This window comes from Pongo abelii, chromosome 13 (genome assembly GCF_028885655.2).
Source record: "Pongo abelii isolate AG06213 chromosome 13, NHGRI_mPonAbe1-v2.0_pri, whole genome shotgun sequence".
NCBI lineage: Eukaryota > Metazoa > Chordata > Mammalia > Primates > Hominidae > Pongo > Pongo abelii.
The window spans coordinates 53,925,663-53,948,141 of NC_071998.2; the positions used below are offsets into that span (position 1 = coordinate 53,925,663).

General features: G+C 41.4%; 1 protein-coding gene across 3 annotated transcripts in view; it reads left to right on the plus strand.

Annotated features, from left to right (window-relative positions):
• The first annotated feature begins 245 nt into the window (after positions 1-245).
• AK3 (adenylate kinase 3) overlaps positions 246-22,479 on the plus strand; it is a 29,678-nt gene continuing 7,444 nt past the window's right edge. The window contains exons 1-3 of one of the 3 annotated variants that reach the window (XM_054519531.2): positions 246-531; positions 18,709-18,828; positions 22,039-22,211. In XM_054519531.2, the coding sequence (XP_054375506.1) occupies positions 381-531; positions 18,709-18,828; positions 22,039-22,211 (444 nt within the window). In that variant the 5' untranslated portion in view covers positions 246-380. 3 annotated transcript variants of the gene reach the window in all.

Here is a 22,479-nt window from a genome sequence, read left to right on the forward strand (position 1 = left end):
CGCGTGGGGGTGGGTGCAGAGGGGCGCCGAAGGGATCCGGGCCCAGCGGCCGGTGGTGAGGGGCCGCGGAGACGCTCAGGTGGGAGCTGCGCGGCCGAGCGAGCGCAGAGGGGGCGCGGCTTGCGCGGCTGGGCGGGGCCAGGCGCTGGGTCGGGGGCGGGGGGTGCGCCGGGGTCGCCGAGAGGCGGGCGCAACAGCGGGGTCCGGCGCTGTTTGGGCGGCCCCAGTGGCTGTCGGCTCACTTCCGGGAACGCCTGGGAACCGCAGTAGCCGCCTGCTAGCGGCGCTGCCAGCCGGCCGGCGCAGGCTGCGGAGCGGATGAGCGCGCAGCCCAGGCCAAAGCCCTGGTGCCCGCGCGGTGCTGGCCTCAGTCTGCGGCCATGGGGGCGTCCGCGCGGCTGCTGCGAGCGGTGATCATGGGGGCCCCGGGCTCGGGCAAGGGCACCGTGTCGTCGCGCATCACTACACACTTCGAGCTGAAGCACCTCTCCAGCGGGGACCTGCTCCGGGACAACATGCTGCGGGGCACAGGTGGGAGCTCTGGGCCCAGGGCCGGCCGTGCGCTGTCACCCGGGTCGGACTTTGCGGGCGAGGGGCCGAAGCTGGGCACGCGGGTCCCTGGCTGCGAGCGCGGCATTTCCCTCCCGCCGCCCGGGACAGAGACCTCGGGCTGCTGAGCGACTGCGCCCCGAAACCTCCGGCCTCTGTGTGCCGCTTCGGGCGGGTTCTGGGGTGGCGGTGGGGGAAGGGACTGGAAAGTTAGGTCAAGCTCGAAGTTCAGAGATGAAGGGAAACCACCGGGCTTTGTTTCAGAGGCCCAAGTCTTCCCAGTGGCAGCCACTCTTGGGGGTCCATCGAGCTGAGCTGCACCTTATTCAACGTGCTGGTGAATTTAGAAGACTGGCATTAGCCCTGCTAGAGTTTGCTCGTTCTGTTGTTTTGTTTTGTTTTTCTTTCTTTCTTTCTTTCTCTTTCTCTCTCTCTTTCTTTCTTTCCTTTTTCTTTCTTTTTTGGCGTGGTTAAGCTCTATGAGATCTTGTAGTTCTGACCTTTCCCCCATATTCCGAATGCCAAGTATTATTTACCCTTGTTGCAGTCATAAAATTATCTCATTTTGATATCCTTAGATTTCGTGGACACGAAGGCTATTCTTGTGCATGGTTATATAAAATATTTTGTTTCTCATGCCAAATAAATTCTTACAGCTCAGCACGAAAGCCAGTTAACAATCTACACTATACAATGGATGAATTTGTGGTATGTAAATTCTCTCTTAAGAAGGTTGTTTTTGAAAAGCCAATAGCAGGAGTTTTTTTCTCAAAAAATGTTGACCTTACTTTTCAAGATAGAACCCGTTTTGAAACTCATTTTGAAACCCATTTACATAGAAATAATGCTTACACAAGGCCTTTTTCTTTCTTTTTTTTTTTCCTTTTTTTTTTTTTTTGTAAGGATAGCAAGCAGGATAGACGTGCATAGCATAAAAAACAACGCCCTCTTTGGTTCCCTACCTCAGTCCCATTCTTCGGAGGGGAACAGAGTTTCCTTCTAGAAAGGTTTACTTTTTAAGCTCAGATACGTGTATCTTTTTTCTTTTTTTCTTTTTGGTTTGATTTTTGAGACGGAGTCTTGCTCTGTCTGCCTCCTGGGTTCAAGCAATTCTCGTGTCTCAGCCTCCCTAGTAGCTGGGACTACAGGCGCATGCCACCACGCCGGGCTAATTTTTTGTATTTTTAGTAGAGATGGGGTTTCACTGTGTTAGCCAGGCTGGTCTCCATCTCCTGACCTCGTGATCCACCCGGCTTGGCCTTCCAAAGTGCTGGGATTACAGGTGTGAGCCACCGTGCCCGGCCAACGTGTATCTTTTCTTGTATGTAATATGTGATCATACTATGTGTATATACTCTGCACTAGTGTGGTTTCACTTTGTGTCTGGGATATATTTCACATGAAAACGGACAAATCCATTTCATTCTGTTTTTGTAGGTGTGTATTTTCTGAATCTAGTATGATTTATTTAACCAGTTCACACCTGTAATCCCAGCACTTTGGGAGGTCAAGGCGGGCGGATCACTTGAGCTCAGCAGTTCTAGACCAGCCTGGGCTACATGGTGAAACTCCGTCTCTATAAAAAAATTCAAAAACAATTAGCGGGGCGCAGTGGCGGGCACCTGTGGTCCTAGCTACTCGGGAGGCTGAGGAGAGAGAATCGCTTGAACCTGGGAGGCGGAGGTTGCTGTGAGCCGAGATTGCAACGCTGCACTCCAGGGTGAGCAAGACCCCATCTCAAAAAAAAAAAAGAAAGAAAGAACAAAGGTTGTTTGACTTGCTTGCTAAGTGTTGTTAATGTAACATATTGAAGTAGTTAGGTAACATTAAACAGTCCCAGATACTGCTACTGGTTGGGGTCAGGTTAACCAAAGTCTAGGAGAGTAGGCCTGGCGCAATGGCTCATGCCTGTAATCCTAGCACTTTGGGGGCTGAGTCGGGCAGGTCACTTGAGGTCAGGAATTCAAGACCAGCCTAGGCAACATGACGAAACCCCCGTCTCTACCAAAAATACAAAAAATTAGCTGGGCATGGTGGCTCGTGCCTGTGGTCCCAGCTTCTCAGGAGGCTGAGGTGGGAGTATCACTTGAGCCCGGGATGCAGAGGTTGTCGTGAGCCGAGATTGTGCTACTGCACTCCAAGCTGGGTGACAGAGTGATACCCTGTCTCGAAAAAAAAAAAAAAAAAAAAAGTAAAACATATTTATTATAAAAGAAGGAAACTATATCTATTTCATGCAAATGTAAAAAAGGTAAATTAAGATCCCTCATAATTCTGCCTTGCCACACAGAGATGATTATAGTTAACCCTTGGGTACATTTTCTTTTATTCTTTTTTTTTCTTTTTCATTTCTGTTGCATTTGTATTTGCAAAATGGTTATATTCTAAAAACAAATTGTCATATTCTAAATGATAGGTTACTTTTTTATTCTCATTTATAGTGAGCATGTTCACACATCATTAAGCAGTCTTAAAAATGATGTTTAAGCTGGGCGGGGTGGCTCACACCTGTAATCCCAGCACTGTGGGAGGCTGAGGTGGGTGAATCACCAGAGGTCAGGAGTTTGAGACCAGCCTGGCCAACATGGCAAAACCCTGTCTCTACTAAAAATACAAAAATTAGCCAGGCATGGTGGTGGGCGCTTGTAATCCCAACTACTTGGGAGGCTGAGGCAGGAGAATCAGTTGAACCTAGGAGGCGCAGGTTGCAGTGAGCCGAGATGGTGCCGTTGCACTCCAGCATAGGTGAAAAGAGCGGAACTCTGTCTCAAAAAAAAAAGATGTTTAATTTTATCAAAGTTGTATAGTTATTAAACATTTTTATTGGACATATATGTTGTTAACCATTGTTTGTTGTAATAAATACTGTTATGACTATCCCTGCACATAAACATTTGGCAAATCTTTGCTTATTTCCTTCAAATAAATTCCTAGTATGGAATTTCTACAAATATGGTACTATCAAATAATACAACAGAAGGATTGTGCCAATTTACTTTCCAGTCATTGTTTCATGAGGGTGCTCTATTTTTATAACCCATGGCTGTATTTTATAGCTAAGGTTTAAAATCATGCCAGGAGATATGATAAGGACACTGGAAACTTTAGGCAACTCATTGACAGTAGCAAAGCTGGAATAACTGTAGGTCATCACTGAAACTTGGAGTCAGGGAACTTGAATCTGACCTTAACACATTTAGTCCAGTCCTCTCTTTTATTGTATTTTATTTTTTTGAGACAGAGTCCCATTCTGTTGCCCAGGCTGGAGTGCAGTGGCACGATCTTGGCTTACTGCGACCTCCGACTCCTGGGTTCAAGCAATTCTCCTGCTTCAGCCTCCCAACTCAGGTAGCTGGGACTACAGGGTTGCACCACTGTGGCTGGCTAATTTATTTTCAATAGAGATGGTTTTGCCATATTCCAGGCTGGTCTCGAACTCCTGACCTCAGGTGATCCAACCGCCTCGGCCTCCCAGAGTCAGGCCTCTCTTTTAGAGATGAGGAGACTGAGTTCAGGAGAACTTGCTTGATAGTAAACAGTATTTATTGGGGGATTAGGGTGAAAACGTAGATTTCTCTACGTTAAATACTCTTTTCTCTATGCAGTATTTCCCACATTGAGATTCATGAGATAGACATGAATTAGACAATGAGATTCATGAGATAGACATTTCAGATAGACAAAAACTTTTTATTTCAAAGCAGAATTGAAACACACAAATCTAGCACATCAAAGCTGTATTTCATGAAAATTATAGCTATTTATTTTTAAAGCTAAGTCACTTTAAAGAAAACTATATAGTAAAGAACTATATAGTAAAGAAAAACTATATAGTGAATAATAGTTCAACTATGGTAGAAATCGTGAGGTTGATGTGTGATTGCTTAGTCTGAGAAACTGCACTGTAGCATAGTGCTTCTCAGAGACATAACATGGCTAGGTGTGGTGGCTTATGCCTGTAATCTCAACACTTTGGGAGGCCAAGGCGGGAGGGTCATTTGAGCCCAGGAGATTGAGACTAGCCTGGGTAACATGGTGAGAACCCGCCTCTACAAAAAATAAAAACATTAGCTGGATGTGGTGGCACGTGCCTGAAGTCTCAGCTCTCTGAGAGGCTGAGGCGAGAGGATTGCTTGAACCCAGGAGTTCGAGGCTGCAGTGGGCTGTGATAGCACCACAGTACTCACAGTGACAGAGTGAGACCCTGTCTCAAAAAAAAAAAAAAGGAGACATAACCCTAGACTAGGCGGCCAACCCTTATGAATCTCATTTATTCTCATCTATATGATGGGGGAGATGAATGTAGTAGATAATCTTCAAGACTTCTGTCAGTCCCTGGATTCTATATTTCTAACAAAACATTATTATGTACACCTGTGGCACATAGGCATGCATAATTAGAATGATACTGATGGCAGAGCGGAGATTTTTTTTTTTTTTGGAATGGTAAAACATTTAATTTATAATAGGCAATTCCAAAAATATAAAAGGATATTTCATGATAAGATTCTTCCAAGATATTTTATGCTTATACAATCAAATGTTTACCTATGCTTCTCTTTGTGTATGTGTTTCTTAAAACACAAATTATAGCATGCTGTATATACTGTTTTATACCTTTAACAATACTGTTTGCATATGGAGTGCCCCATTTCATTTTTTTCTAATAGCTTTATTGAGATATAATTAACGTACCATATAATGTATCCATTTAAAGTATAAAACTCAGTGGACTTTAATATATTCACAGAGTTGAGCAGACATCACCAAAATCACTTTTTTTTTTTTTTTTTTTTGAGATGGAGTCTCGCTCTGTTGCCTAGGCTGGAGTGCAGTGGCACGATCTCAGCTCACTGCAACTTCCGCCTCCCACGTTCAAGTGATTCTCCTGCCTCAGCCTCCTGAGTAGCTGGGATTACAGCCGTGAGCCAGCATACCCAGCTAATTTTTGTATTTTTATTAGAGATGGGGTTTCACCATGTTAGCCGGGCTGGTCTCGAACTTCCTACCTCAAGCGATCCACCCACCTCGGCTTCTCAAAGTTCTGGGATTACAGGCGTGAGCTACTGCACCTGGCCTTCATCAATTTTAAATTAATATATTTTTTCTTTTAAAAATTTTTTTCTTTTTTCTTTTTAAAATATTTTTTTGGCCAGGCGTGGTGGCTCACACCTGTAATCTCAGCACTTTGGGAGGCCGAGGAAGGTGGATCATTTGAGGTCAGGGGTTTGAGATCAGCCTGGTCAACATGGTGACACCCCCGTCTCTACTAACAATACAAAATAAAATTAGTTGGGTATGGTGGCGGGCACCTGTTGGGAAGCTGAGGCAGGAGAATGGCTTAAGCCCAGGAGGCGGAGGTTGCATTGAGCCAAGATCGTGCCACTGCACTCCAGCCTGGGCAACACAGCGAGACTCTGTTTCCAAAAAATATATATATATATTTATATATATATATATTTATTTATATATATATATTTATATATTTTTTAATATATTTATATATATTTTTATATATATTTATATATATATACACACACATATATGTATATATTTATATTTTTATATATATATATATATATAAGGGGTCTCACCATGTTGGTCCAGGCTTGTCATGAACTCCTAGCCTCAAGTAATCCTCCCCTCCTTAGCCTCTCAAGGTGTTGGGATTACAGGCATGAGCCACAATGCCCAACCTTTTAAAAAATTAATATTTTTTCTTTAATAATCAATTTTAGAACATACCCATCACCGCATAAAAGAAACTTCATACCTATTAGCAGTCACTTCTGTTGCTACCCCACACCCCTCCACCTGAGCCTCTGGCAACACCAACTCACCTCCTGTCTCTTTTGAGTTTTCTACACTGGACATTTCGTACAAATGCAGTCATACAATATGCAGTCTTTTCTGACTGGCTTCTTTCATTTAGCTTAGTGTTTTCAAGGATCATCCACACTATAGCATGTTTAGTACTTCATTCTTTTTTATCGCTGAATACAATTCCATTTTATGGATGGGCCATGTTTTATTTATCCATTCATAAGTTGGTGAACATTTGGGTTGTTTTCTCTTTTTCTGTTATCTTATGGGTGTACCATAGTTTGTTTAAATAACTTAAAGAACAATTTTTAAAAGGTAAGCCTGGTCATGAATACTGTCTCAAAGAAAGTAGGCTTTTGCTAGATTGGTATTTTTTAACAAAATAAGTTAGGCCTTTTAAAATTCCATGGCTGGAATCTAGTAGAATCCAGGGAGCTTGTCTCTCCGTCTATCCATCTCTTCATCCATCTGTCCATCTAACCATTCATTCAGGCAACTATCTGTGGATCCTTTAAGCATCAGATATGTGCTAGGTAGTGGAGACACAGAGAGCAACTGATTTCACTAGGTGCTCACAGAGTGTGGGCATGGGGCAGGTGGGCAGATGGACATGTGTATTAGTCAGCTCAGGCTGCCATAACACAATACCACACACTAGGGGGGCTTAAGCCACATAATTTATTTTCTTATAGTTCTGGAGGCTAGAAGTACAAGACCAAGGCACTAGCAGAGTTGGTTTCTGGTGAGGCCCTTCTTCCTGGCCTGTCTAGTTGCCTTCTCACTTTGTTCTCACATGGCCTTTCCTCTGTAAGCAGGCAACCCTGATGTCTCCTCCTCCTCTTATAAAGACACCAGGCTTATTGGATTAGTGCCCTCCCCTTATGACCTCGTTTAATCTTAGTTACCTCCTTTAAAGCCCTATTTCCAAATATAGTCACCCTGGGGGTTAGGTTCCAACAGACAGATTTAGGGGAGACATAATTCCGTCTATAACAACATGTAAACACATAGTCATTGGAGTGGTATGTGTCACAATAGAGACAAGTCTGTGACATTTGGAAGTCCAGAGGGGGAGCTTCCAGTTCCCTAGGAGGTTGAGGGACACTTGACCATGAAGGACCTTTTAGGATGTGTGTTGAAAAATCAATAAGAGCTTACCATGCGGCTTGAGTAAAGGCTAGGAGGATCCATGTATGTAGAGCTCCTTGCTGGGGGTGTGGTTTCAGGGTGAAGTGCTAATGGGGAGGATGAGGGAGGAGGAGAAATAAGGTGAGGCTGGACCCAGGTGGGCATTTATGTAATTGTCAAAATCAGAATTTATCTGAAGCAGAGTGAATGGGAAGGGGAGTATAGACCTGGAACAGGAACTCTTTCTGGATGCTTCACTGAAGAGGAGAGAGATTGAGTGATGGTGAGCAGGAGGAACAATGGTCAAGGGAGGTTTTCATTTTTAATATAACTCTTGTGCAATATTCCATGCATCAGAGTATTATAAGGTCTGTGTATGGTTAGAAGAATAATAAAATGAACATCATTTACCCATCACCATAGAGAAACAAGGACTTTGGGGGCCCTCCAGTTCCCCTTCCATGCACATCTCCTTCCTGCTTCCCAGAGGTAACCAATTTGTTGACTCAAGTGTTTATTATTTGAGAAAGGTTTTTTTTTAAAGCCCTTGATTGGGTGTAAAGCTATCATTTAACTAATTTCCTGACATTCTCCTAGTTTTATTTTGTTTTGACACATTTTTAAAGTTAAGTTTTATGTCATTTATAATGATGCTAAAAGCATTTTGGCAGGAACTGGATTAATTCTCTGTAGCCTTTTCTCTTGGCACGTGTGAAAGAGAACTGCTGGTTGGCAGGTGGCTCACGCCTGTAATCCCAGCACTTTGGGAGCCTAAGGCAGGAGGATCACTAGAGTCCAGGAGTTTGAGACCAGCCTGGGCAACATAGTGAGACCCCTATCTTTACAAAAAATAAAAAAAAATTAGCCAAGCATGATGGTGCTTGTCTATAGCCCTAACTACTTGGGAAGCTAAGCTGGGTAGATCGCTTGAGCCCAGGGGTTTGAGACTGCAGTGAGTTATAATCATGCCACTGCATTGGCTCTTTGGAAAAAAAAAAAAAAATTGAGAGCGAGAGAACTGTTATTTACAGTTTGGTCAGGTCTCTCTTTTGTGCTTCATAACTGCTCAAAGAGTAAGTTTGAATAAGCTCATTTGGATATGAGGTGTGGTTGATTTGGGTAACATGAAAATTTAAAGGGAGATACAAAATTTAAAATGGCTTTTTATGTAATATAAACATTTATTTCTCATACTAATGTCTCCATGTTTTAGGATTTCTAGTTATTATCCTTAAAAGTTGGTTTTGAGTTTCCCTATTTTTCTCTAACCTTCTTTTCCTACTTTTGTGTATAACTTTGTAGAAAATTAGCTTATTATAAATAATTTACTTTTAAACTGCCTTTTGTGCTTTGTGGAAGTGCCCAAATTTGTTAATTTTTGAATCAAAAAAGGAAATACAGTTGGCCTTGAACAACTTTGGGGTTAGGGCTGCCGATTCCTAGTGTAGTCGAAAATCCACATTTAACTTTTGACATCCCCAAAACTTAAATGGCCTACTGTTGACCAGAAGCCTTACCAATAACATACACAATTGAGTCACACATATTTTATATGATATATGTATTGTATACTGTATTCTTATAATAAAACAAGTGAGAGAAAAAATATTATTAAGAAATTATCAGCCATGTGCAGTGGCTCATGCCTGTAATCCCAGCACTTTGGGAAGCCAAGATGGGAGGATCACTTAAGCCCAGGAGTTCAAGACCAGCTTGGGCAAAGCAAGACTCGCTCTCTACAAAAAATAAAAAAAAAAAATTAGCCAGGCATTGTGGTGTGTGCCTGTTTTCCCAGCTACTTGGGAGGTTGAGGTGGGAGGATCACTTGGACCCAGCACGTTGAGGCTGCAGTGAGCTATGATCACACCACTGCAGTCCAGCATGGGTGTCAGAGCAAGACCATGTCTCTAAAAAAGAAAATCATAAGAAAAGAAAATATATTTACTGTTTGTTAAATGGAAGCGGATCATCATAAAGATATTCATCCCCATTGTCTTCATGTCAAGTAGACTGAGGAGGGGTCAGTTTTGTTGCCTAAGAGTGGCAGAGGCAGAGGTGGACCCATGCAGTTCAAACCCATGTCGTTCAAGGGTCCACTCTAGAATTTTTATGAGGAGTCTGTTAAGATGTAATATTAAATGTAGGTAATCAAATGGATAAAAATTCACCATATTTCCAGAGAACATGCTGGTTAAGAGTCTTTGCATACAATTTTGGGAGGGGGTAAATATATTTGAAATGTAATATGTAAACTGCTTAGACTCAGATTAGGGAGTTAAGTCTTTTTTTTAAAAAATAAGCTTCAATTGAAGCATTATAAGCTCCAGGTTTTAATAAATATTGTGGATAAATGCTTATTGATATAGAAAGTTCATGATATCGACACCATGAAATACTGTGCAGCCATAAAAATGAACAAGATTATGTCCTTTGCAGGGACATGGATGGAGCTGGAGGCCATTATCCTTAGCAAACTAACGCAGGAAAAGAAAACCAAATACCTCATGTTCTCACTTATAAGTGGGAGCTAAATGATGAGAACACATGGACGCATAGAGGGAACAATTCACACTAGGGCCTTTCAGAGGATGGAGGTGGGGAGGAGGGAGAGGATCAGGGAAAATAACTAGTGGATACTAGGCTTAATACCTGGGTGATGAAATAATCTGTACAACAAACCCCCAAGACACAAGTTCACCCGTGTAACAAACCTGCACATATATCCCTGAAATTATAATAAAATTATAAAACAACAACAAGAACAATAAAAACACTTTACATTTGAGAAAGAATGACAATATCAGTAGGTAAAACCAACATCAACAGTTACAAGACCATCCTTGCAGCCAAGTAAGGCAATCAAAAGATGTGTAGATCAGGTAGCAGAAACTGGGTCCATAATTATCAAAGTGGAAGTTCACAGAGCAATTATAATTGAGAAGATAAAAACTCATGTAATTTCCATTCAGTGCTGCAATTTAAAAATAGATTTTTTTCACAATAACCATATACAAGATAATATATTTAACACATAAAAGAGAAAAATAACAATTCTTTCTCATCACACAGAAATCTATTTAGAATGTTTAAGATATCAATCTAATCTCAATGTCTTTCTTGTTCTAATTAAATCATACAAACATAAAAAAGTTCATGATAAATGAAAAACAGATTATTAGACTACACATAGGATTATCTATCTATATATAAACAAAACTCAAAATACCTGGTTTTTGTTTTGTTTTTGTTTTTCCTGAGACAAGGTCTTGCTCTGTCACCAAGGCTGGAGTGCAGTAGTGCGGTCATGGCTCACTGCCGCCTTGACCTCCTGGGCTCAAGCAATCCTCCCACCTCAGTTTCCTGAATAGCTGGGAGCACAGGCAATGAAAGTTTTTATGTTATCATTAATAATAATTATCTCTGAGTAGTGAGGAGACTATGAGTGGTTTTTTATTTTTTTTTCTTACTGGAAATTTTTCATCTGTTCTATTTTTTAAAAAACAAAATTTGTATTGAGATTTAATTCACATACCATACAATTACCCCTTGTAAAGTGTATGATTCAGTGGTTTTTAGCATATCCAAAGTTGTGCAACCGTCACCTCAATCAATTTTAGAACATTTTTATCACTCCAAAAAGAAATGCTGTTCTCATTAGCAGTCATTACCCATTTCTCCCCAACCCTCCCAGCCTTTGGCAACTACTAATCTTCTTTCCATCTCTTTAGATTTGCCTATTCTAAACATTTTATGCAAATGGAATCATATGATATATAGTCTTTTGTGTCTGGCTTCTTTCACTGAGCATGTTTGAAGGTTCATCTATGCTGTAACATGTATCAGTACTTCATTTCTTTTTTTGCTGAATAATATTCCATTGTCTTGATAGGCCACATTTTATTTACCTGTTCATCAGTTGATGGACATTTGACTTGTTTCTACTTCTTGGTTATTTTAAATAATGCCACTATGAACATTCATTTACAAGTTTTTGTGTAGACATATTTCTTTTCCTTTTTTTTTTTTTAAGAGACACAGTCTCTTCTCTGTCACCCAGGCTGGAGTGCAGTGGTGCAATCATAACTCAGCAGCAGCCTTGAACTCCTGCGCCCAAGCGATCCTCCCACCTGAGCCTCCCAAGTAGCTGGGACTACAGGCGTGCACCACCATGCCCGTATTTTTTTTATTTAGATGTAGGGTCTTGCTGTGTTGCCCAGGCTGGTCAGGAACTCTTAGGCTTGAGCAATCTTCCTGTGTTGGCTCCCAAAACATTGGGATTACAGGCATGAGCCACCACAGCTGGCCATATGTTTTTATTTCTCATGGGCATATAGCGAGGGGAGGAATTGCTATCTCTTATGGTAACTGTCTTCCCCCCCCACCCCACAAGACAGGGTCTTGCTCTGTCACCCAGGCTGGAGTACAGTGGCACGATCATGGCTCACTGCAGCATTGAGCTCCTGGGCCTCAGCCTCCTGCCTCAGCCTCCTGAATAGTTGGAACTAGAAACACATACCAAGCACCCAGCTAATTTAAAAAATTTTATTTAAGCTGGGTGCAGTGGCTCATGCCTGTAATCAGCACTTTGGGAGGCAAAGGTGGATAGATCATCCAAAGTCAGGAGTTCAACACCAGCCTGACCAACATGGTGAAACCCTGTCCCTACTAAAAATACAAAATTAGCTGGGCGTGGTGGCGCATGCCTGTAATCCCAGCTACTCAGGAGATGGAGGCAGGAGAATCACTTGAACCTGGGAGGCAGAGGTTACAGTGAGCCAAGTTGTGCCATTGCACTCCAGCCTGGGCAACAAGAGCAAAACTCTGTCTCAAAAAAAAAAAAAAAATATATATATATATATATATATGTACGTGTATATATATGTGTGTATATATGTATGTATATATGTATATATGTATGTGTATATATGTATGTATATGTATGTATGTATGTATATGTATGTGTGTGTGTGTGTGTGTATGTATATATATATTTGTAGAGACATGGTCTTGCTGTGTTGCCCAGGCTGGTCTTGAACTCCTGGCCTCAAGTGAAACTCCTTCTTTGGCCTCCCAAAGTGCTGGGATTGCAGGTGTGAGTCACCATACAGTGCTTGGTAACTGTGTTCAACCTTTAAAAAAACTACCACACTGTTTTACAAATTGGCTACACCATTTTATAATGCTATCAGCAATATATGAGGGTTACAGTTTCTCCACATTCTTACCAACATTTGTTTTTATTTATTTTTTTGTTTGAGACACAGTTTCACTCTGTTGCCCAGGCTGGAGTGCAGTAGCAGCTATTCAGCTCACTGCAACCGCCGCCTCTCAGGTTCAAGCAATTCTCCTGCCTCAGCCTCCCGGGTAGCTGGGACTACAGGCGTGCACCACCACACCCAGCTAATTTTTGTATTACTAGTAGAGACAGGGTTTCACCATTTTGGTCAGGCTGGTCTCGAACTCCTGACCTCAAGTGATGCACCTGCCTCGGCCTCCCAAAGTGCCGGGATTACAGGCATGAGCCACCGTGCCTGGCCTAACACTTGTTTTTAAAGGCATATATTGTTTTATTGTGCTTCACAGGTACTGCATTTTTTTTTACAAATCTAAGTTTTGTGGCAACTCTGTGTCAAGCAAGGCTATTGGCCCCATTTTCCCAACATGTGCGCACTTCCCATTTCTGTTTTACATTTTTAGTAACTTTTGCAATATTTAAAATATTTTCATTATTATTATATCTGTTAAAGTGATCTGTGATCAGTGATCTGTGATGTTACTATTATAATTGTTTTGAGGTGCCATGAACTACACCCATATAAGATGGCAAACTTAATTGATAAATGTTATGTGTGTTCTGACTGCTCCACTAACCAGCCATTCCCTTGTCTCTCTCTCCTCGAGCTTACCTATTCCCTGAGACACAACAATATTGAAATTAGGCCAGTTAATAACCCTACAGTGGCCTCTAAGTGTTCAAGTTAAAGGAAGAGAGTGGCACATCTCTCACTTTAAATCAAAAGCTAGAAATGATTAAGCTTAGTGAGGAAGGCATGTTGAAAACCAAGACAGGCTGAAACTAGGCTTCTTGCACCAGTTAGCTAAGTTGTAAGTGTAAAGGAAGACCTTGAAGGAAATTAAAAGTGCTGCTCCAGTAAACACTGGAGCACAAGAAAGCGAAACAACCTTGTTGCTGATATGGAGAAAGCTTGAGTGGTCTAGAAAGAAGATCAAACCAGCCACATCATCCATTAAGCCAAAGCCCAATCCAGAGCAAGGCCCTAATTCTCTTCAATTCAGTGAAGGCTGAGAGATGTGTTGAAGCTGCAGAATAAAAATTTGAAGCTAGCAGAGGTTGGTTCATGAGGTTTAAGGAAAGAAGCCGTCTCTATAACATGAAAGTGCGAGTGCTGATGTAGAAGCTGCAGCAAGTTATCCAGAAAATCTAGCTAAGATCATTGATGAAGGTGTCTACACTAACAGATTTTCAATGTAAACAAAACAGCCTTCTATTGGGAAAAGATGCCATCTAGGACTTCCGTTGCTGGAGAAGAGAAGTCAACGCTTGACTTCAAAGCTTCAAAGGACAGGCTGACTCTCTTGCTAGGGACTAATGCAGCTGGAGACTTTAAGTTGAAGCCAATGCTCATTTACCATTCCAAAAGTCCTAGGGCCTTGAGAATTATCTAAATCTACCCTGCCTGTGCTCTGTAAATGGAATGACAAAGCCTGGATGACAGCACATCTGTTTATAGCATGGTTTACTGACTATTTGGAGCCCACTGTTGACAACTATTGTTGAGAGAAAAAGATTCGTTTGAAAGTATTACTGCCCATTGACAATGCACCTGGTCACCCAAAAGCTCTGCTGGAGTTGTACAAGGAAATTCATGTTGTTTTCATGCCTGCTGACACAACATCCATTCTGTAGCCCATGGATCAAGGAGTAATTTCAACTCTCAAGTTTTATTATTTAAAAAATACATTTCATAAGGTTCAGCTGCTATATAGATAGTGATTCCTCTGATGGATTTGGGCAAAGTAAATAGAAAAACTTAGGGAAAGGATGCGCCATTCTAGATGCCAGGAAGAACACTCATAATTCAGGAAGAAGGTCAAAGTGTCAACATTAACAGGAGTTTGGAAGAAGTTGATTCCAACCCTCATGGATGACTTTAAGGGGTTCAAGCCTTCAGTGTAGGAAGTAATTACACATATGGTGGAAATAGCAAGAGAACTAGAATTAGAAGTGGAGCCTGAAGATGTGACTGGATTGCTGCAATCTCATAAAACTTGAATGGATGAGGAGTTGCTTTTAATGAATGAGCAAAGAACATGGTTTCTTGAGGTAGAATCTAGTCCTGGTGAAGATGCTGTGAGCATTATTCAAATGGCAACAAAGGATTTAGAATATGACTTAAACTTAGTTGAAAAACGAGCAGTGGGTCTGAGAGGATAGACTACAGTTTTGAAAGAAGTTCTACTGTGGATAAAATACTATCACACAACACTGCATGCTACAGAGAAGTTTTTGGTGAAAAGAAGAGTCAGTTGATGAGGCAGACTTTATTGTTGTCTTATTTTATGCAATTGCACAGCCACCTCATCGTTTAGCAACCTCCATCCTGATCAGTCAGCAGCCATCAGCCATGGAGGCAAGACCCTCCATCAGCAAAGAGATTAAGACTCTCTGAAGGCTCAGATGATCATTAACATTTTTTAGCAATAAAACTATTTTAAATTAAGGTAGGTACACTGTTATTTTAGACATAATGCTATTACACTTAATAGACTAGAATGTAATGTAAATATATAACTTTTATATGCACTGAGAAACCAAAAAATTTGTGTGACTCACATATTCACTTTATTGTGGTGGTCTGGAACCAAACCCACAATATCTCCAGGGTAGGCCTGTATGTGTCTTTTTGACTATAACCATGTTCGTGAATGTGAAGTAGTATCTCCTTGTGGTTTTCATTTGACTTCCCTAACAATTAAGGACATTGATCATGTGTTCATGGGCTTATTGGCCATTTGTATATCTTTGAAGAAATGTGTATTCAGATCCTATGCCCATTTAACATTTTTTTTAAATTGTTGAGTTGTAAGAGTTCTTTAGATATTCTAGACACAAATTCCTTACCAGATACATGATTTGCAAAATTTTTCTTCCATCCCATGCTATGCATTGTCTTTTCATTTCTTTTCTTTTTTCTTTTCTTTTCATTTCTTTTTTAAGAGATGGGGTTTCACCATGTTGGCCAGGCTGGTCTCGAACTCCTGACCTCAGGTGATCTGCCCACCTCAGCCTCCCAAAGTGCTGGGATTATAGGCAGGAGCCACTGCACCCGGCCTCACTTTCTTAATGGTGTTCTTTGGAGCACAAAGTTTTTAATTTTAATGAAGTCTAATGTATCTGTTTTTTTCCTTTGTTAGTTGTGCTCTTGGTTTGATATCTAGAAACCATTGCCTAATGCATAGTGATGAAGATTTATACCTGTGTTTTCTATTAAGAGTTTTTAGGCTGGATGCAGTGGCTCACACCTGTAATCCCAGCACTTTGGGAGGCCAAGGCGAGCAGATCACGAGGTCAGGAGTTCGAGCCTGGCCAACATGGTGAAACCCTGTCTCTACTAAAAATACAAAAATTAGCTGGGCATGGTGGTGGGCACCTGTAATCCCAGCTACTTGGGAGGCTGAGGCAGGAGAATCACTTGAACTTGGGAGGGGGAGGTTGCAGTGAGCCAAGATTACATCAGTGCACTTTAGCCTGGGAGACAAGAGCGAGACTCCATCTCAAAAGAAAAAAAGTTTAGTAGCTTTCGCACTTACATTTAGGTTTATGACCTATATTGAGTTAATTTTTATACATGGTAGAGGTCTAACTTCATTCCTTTTCATCTGGATATTTATTTGTCCCAGGAGCATTTGTTAAAAAGACTACTTTTTCTTCATTCATTTATTTTGGCATCCTATTAAAAATCAGTTTACTATAAATTTGAAAGGTTATTTCTGGACTTTCAATTCTATGATTTTTTTTTTTTTTTTTTTTTTTTTTTTTTGAGACAGAGTCTCACTCTGTTGCCCAGGCTGGAGTGCAGTAGCATGATCATGGCTCACTGTAGCCTTGACCTGCTGGGCTCAAGCAATCCTCCCACCTCAGTCTCCTGAGTAGCTGAGACTACAGCCGTGAGCCACCACACCCAGCTAATTTTTTAATCTTTTGTAGAGATGGGGTCTCACCATGTTGCCTAAGCTGGTCTCAAACCGTTGGCTTTAGACATAGTTTTAACTTCTTTTTTTCTGGATGCTTTCTATTTCTTTTTCTGGACTAATTGCCTTGGCTAGAATCTCTAATATTGTATAGAAGTGGCAAGAGCAGAGAAGCTTTTCTTACAGCTATTCATACACTGATAAAATTAAGCACTTTATTAATTAACCCCATCTTCTAACCCATCTGCTGCAGCTGGTTGGGGATTTAGAATAGGGCTTGGCCTGAAGAGTGAGAAGTGAGGGGAGAGGCCAATAACAGGTTTTTTGGGACTTGGCCCTAGAGAATTGCATGTTTTTACATTTTTTTTTTCCAAATGCTGTTGATGAGGTTGAAGCTGTCCCTCCCCACAGCAGTGGTCAAAAGCCTGGAGACAGAGAGGTTCACACATTAAGTATAAGGCTGTTTTAGTGAGTCCTGAGCTCTCCATCTGCCAAGCCCTCTTCTAAGTGCAGTCTGCAAATCCAGCAGCACACGTGCCACATGACAGCCCGTGTCCATGCAGTTACTGTTCTTGGTTAAATATCTGAAGTTTCATGAATCTGACAATTTAGAATCTGTTCTTGGTTAAAAATCTGAAGTTTCATGAATCTGACAATTTAGAATCTGTTTTGGGGTCAGTATGGCAATTCATACCAAGAGTTAGGAAAATGTTCATATATACCTTGACCCTTTAATCTGACATCTGGGAATTTATTTATTGGAAATAATCCCAAAGAGGAATAAAATAAAAGAAAAGCAAAAGAACAAGAGTCTTTGGTGATGAGGAAAAATCAAGACTAATTTACACAATTTAAATGTCCAGCAGTACTGCTGTCATAAAGTCTAGTTTTATATATTTATTTCTAAGTATCTTATATTTGGAGTGTAATATGGTTACCTAAAATGACTATATAAAACCACTGAAAAGTATTTATTAAATAATGCTAAGTGACAAAAAGAACATAAAATTGTAGATACGCAGATTATGATGGTATCATGTTTCTGAAGGTATAGAAATAGTTTGGTAAGGGAACATGAAGAAATTAAAATACTGTTGCATAAGAGTGACATATAGTTGTAGGTAATATTATTAAATTGTTCATAAATCATTTTCCAGAGTGTTTTGTTAATAAAAATATAACAATCACAATACTAATCTGGTTAAAAACTGAATTGTGTCACGATAGCAGCACCTGTTTTACAGGATTGGAAAAGTCTCTCCAATAACATGATAGCAGGCATTTAAACTGAATCATTTCAAAATAATGATGATTTCAAATTCTTATTTTTAAAGAAAATTATTTCAGCTATTTCATAATTTTTTCTGGTAGAAAATACAGAAAAGTACATATATATTTTTAAAAACGATTCTATCACACAGAGATAACTACTATTAACATATTGGTCTATACCTTTGCAATATTTTTTCTGTCTATATATTTACATTTATATATTTTTCCATAATGAAGAATCTGAAGTTTAGATTATTTTGGAACCTTTGTTTTTGTTTTTGTTTTTGAGACGGAGTCTCATTCTGTTGCCCAGGCTGAAGTGCAATGGCACGATCTCAGCTCACTGCAACCTCTGCCTCCTGGGTTCAAGCGATTCTCCCACCTGGGTTCAAGCTACTCCCAAGTAGCTGGGATTATAGGCACCCACCATCATGTCCGGCTAATTTTTTTATTTCTGTAGAGACTGGGTTTCACCATGTTGGCCAGGCTAGTCTCGAACTCCTGTCCTCAGGTGATCCACCCGCCTCGGCCTCCCAAAGTGCTGGGGTTACAGGTAGGAGCCACTGCTCCCGGCCGTAACCTTTGTTTTTATCAGAAAAGTTGATGATGCACATTTTCAGATGAGTATGCCATTCAGACTTCCCCTTTAGGCAACTTGTTCCGAGGTGCCTGGAATGGGATAAAACAAATGCACTTACTGATTTTTTCCCCCCGTTGCTGTAGAAATTGGCGTGTTAGCCAAGGCTTTCATTGACCAAGGGAAACTCATCCCAGATGATGTCATGACTCGGCTGGCCCTTCATGAGCTGAAAAATCTCACCCAGTATAGCTGGCTGTTGGATGGTAAGTGGAGTCTCATGAGCATTTCACCTGCCCAAAATAATGAGTGCTGGCAGGAGAATGAGCATTTCATGGGCTTCAGACAGACATCAAGGATGGTGGTTTGGGGAGAGGGGTGCTTGGGACTATCCTGAAACCAGTCATCTTCTCTGGGACCAGTTCTATATCCAAATGGAAAGAGAGAAGTGAATTGCATGATTTCTAAGCTCCCTTCAGATGTAACTTTAGTTCCTTTCCCCTTTCTTTGAGAATATTTTGTGATATGGGAGGATCACCACAGAAGAAGCAAGACCCAAGAGTAATTTACAATAAGCTGTAAACTTTCCCTAGCCAGGGGTATGGCAGAATCCTTGAGGGTAGGTTGATTTTTAGTTTTGTTAATATAGAGAGGACACAAAAGAGATTTGTTTCAGTTGAGTCCTGAGCTCTCACTAAAACTGGGATAAACTTGGGATAAGCCTTTTCTTCAAGAAGATCTGAGTCATAATATCCTTTTTTGGAAGAGGATAGCTAATCTAGTCTTCTCTCCTACTCAACCCCATTCACCCACCTTCGCACACAGGCATGCATGCACTCAGTGCTGCCCTTGCCAAGCCCTGCAGCCCTGACTTGCTTGCTTTATCTAAGAAGGTTCTGAAGTCCTTGTCCTTGTGGAAAGTACATTCTAGTAGAAGACAAGTAGTAAACAAGTAAAAAAAAACTTGGATAAGCACAGATATAAGTGCTAAGAGGTAAATTAGAAGTTGATGTGGGCCGGAGGCAGTGGCTCATGCCTTTAATTCCAGCACTTTGGGAGACCAAGGTGGGCGGATCACCTGAGGTCAGGAGTTCAAGACCAACCTGGCCAACATGGTGAAACCCCATCTCTACTAAAAATACAAAAATTAGCCAGGCGTGATGGCACACACCTGTAACCCTAGCTACTCAGGAGGCTGAGACAGGAATTGCTTGAACCGGGAGGCAGAGGCTGCAGTGAACCGAGATCGCGCCACTGCACTCCAGCCTGGGTGACAGAGTGAGACTCTTGTCTCAGAAAAAAAAAAGAAGTTGATGTGAACAGAGAGTAATGTAGTGGAGAAGTAGGCACTTTTTTTTTTTTTAATTGAGACAGTGTCTGGCTCTGTTGCCCAGGCTGGAGTGTGATGGTGCGATCTCCTCTCACTGCAACCTCCTTCTCCTTAGTTCAAGTGATTCTCCTGCCTCAGCCTCCTGAGTAGCTGGGATTACAGGCGCCCACCACCACACGTGGCTAATTTTTGTATTTTTAGTAGAGATAGGGTTTCACTATTTTGGCCAGACTGATCTCAAACTCCTGGCCTCAAGTGATCTGCCCACCTCAGCCTCCAAAAGTGCTGGGATTACAAGTATGAGCCATCGCACCTGGCATCTTCTCTTTTGTAAAACAATATGTTGCATGGTTCAGAATTCAAAATTTTGTTTTAAAAAGTTTAATGAAAAGTCTTGCTTCTTTATGAGGTGGAAGGGGCTGAAAAACATTCCTGTTTGTGGGAGTTCTTGAGGAATGAGTAGGATTACATGGGTGGAGAGACAGGTTATCTTTGGCAGCAGGAACAAGGTAAACCAAGGTAGGCTGGTGATGCTGCCCAGGAAAGGGCCATTATTTCTCCCAAATCCAGGTTTCCTGGGTATAGTTTAAGTCATTATCATTGTCATTTTAGCACATTGTAAGGTCTAGGTCACTGGCAAGTTTTTCCACATTTCATTGTTAACAAGAAAATGTAATTTTTCAGGTGATATTTTTGCTCTAACAAATTATGCATGTGCGGTTTTAACCTTTGTCACTGTTTTTTTTTTTTTTTTTGGAGACAGTGTCTTGCTCTGTCACCAGGCTGCAGTGTGGTAGGCTCGTCATGGCTTATTGCAGCCTTGACCTCCTGAGCTCAGGCGATCCTCCTGCCTCAGCCTCCTGAGTAGCTGGGACCATAGGCATGTACCACCACGCCCTGCTAATTTTGTTGTCGTCGTTATTTATAGAGAAGGGGTCTTGCTATGTTGCCCAGGCTGGTCTCAAACTCCTGGGCTCAAGCAGTCCTCCCGCCTTAGCCTCTCAAAGTGCTGAGATTACAGGTGTGAGCCACCATGCGTGGCCTAACTTTTGTCATTTTTGAAAACATATTATTTCTACTAATTTTAATTTTTTTCTGGTATTCTGGACAAAATGTCCTCAGTAACAACATTGCAAAGTCAAAAGTTTGTGATCAAAGTATTCTTTTAAATTCCCTAATATGCTTGGGTGTATTTCTGAATTCACTCATCAGGTACATTTGCCTGTCTCTCTGTTTTTGAACCACATTGTTTAGCTATATAACACATCTGTTTATCTGTTAGGTTTTTGTCCTTTTGCATTAATAGTTTTCCTTTAGCTGGACTTTAGTTTCATTTTGTCATAGTTCAGAAATAGCCTGTGGAGTGTTTGTTTGTTTGTTTTTGAGAAGGAGTCTTGCTCTGTCACCCAGGCTGGAGTGCAGTGGTGTAGGATCTTGGTTCACTACAACCTCCCCTCCCGGGTTCAAGCGATTCTCCCACCTCAGCCTCCCAACTGGTTGGGATTACAGGCACCTGCCATCATGCCAGGCTAATTTTTGTATTTTTGTAGAGATGGGATTTCACCATGTTGGCTAGGCTAGTCTTGAACTCCTGACCTCAGGTGATCCGCCCTCCTTGGCCTCCCAAAATGCTGGGATTACAGGCGTGAACCACTGCGCCCGGCCAGCCCCTGGAATTTGAGTGAAGATAATGAGTTCAGTTTGAGTTTAAAGGCAGGAAAAGTACTGTGTCCCAGTTAGAGGTAGCAGGCAGGAGGAATTCTTTGTTATTTGGGTGAGGGTCAGCCTTTTGTTCTACTCAGGCCTTAAAATTGATTAGATAAGGCCCACCCATATTAAGAAGGGCAATGTACTTTATCAGTCTGCCTATTTACATGATAATTTCATAACAAAAGTAGCCTGACAGATATACCCAGCATAATATTTGCCAAATATCTGGGCACTCATGCCCTAGTCAAGTTGACAGGTAACCATCACAGTTGCACTGCAGCTGTGATCCGCCTGCCTAGTGAGCCTCATTCCTTTTGTTCAGATTGTCCAACATTAATTCTTTCTTTTTCTTTCTTCTCTCTCCACCTGCCCCCCACCCCCCACCTTGTACTTCCTTTCTTTTTTCTTTTTCTTTTTCTTTTTTTACTTTATAAAGGTTTTCCAAGGACACTTCCACAGGCAGAAGCCCTAGATAGAGCTTATCAGATCGACACAGTGATTAACCTGAATGTGCCCTTTGAGGTCATTAAACAACGCCTTACTGCTCGCTGGATTCATCCCGCCAGTGGCCGAGTCTACAACATTGAATTCAACCCTCCCAAAACTGTGGTGAGTAGTTGTTGTGGAACTGTCACATAGCAGGCTGTCGCTGAGTCCTCTTGCCCTAACAGACGTAAGTTTAGTGAACTTGGAAATCTTCTGACTGACCAAAACTCCTGAGGGTATATTCTCAGGTTACTTGGTATAGTTGACTGATCTAGTCCACTGAGCTTGGTGCTAAAGGTGCCCCAGGAGCAACAGGGGTTTGTTACTCATTCAGAAACATTTGTTGATTTCCTACTCTGCCAAGGAGTGTGTTAGGAGTTGGGCTGATAGA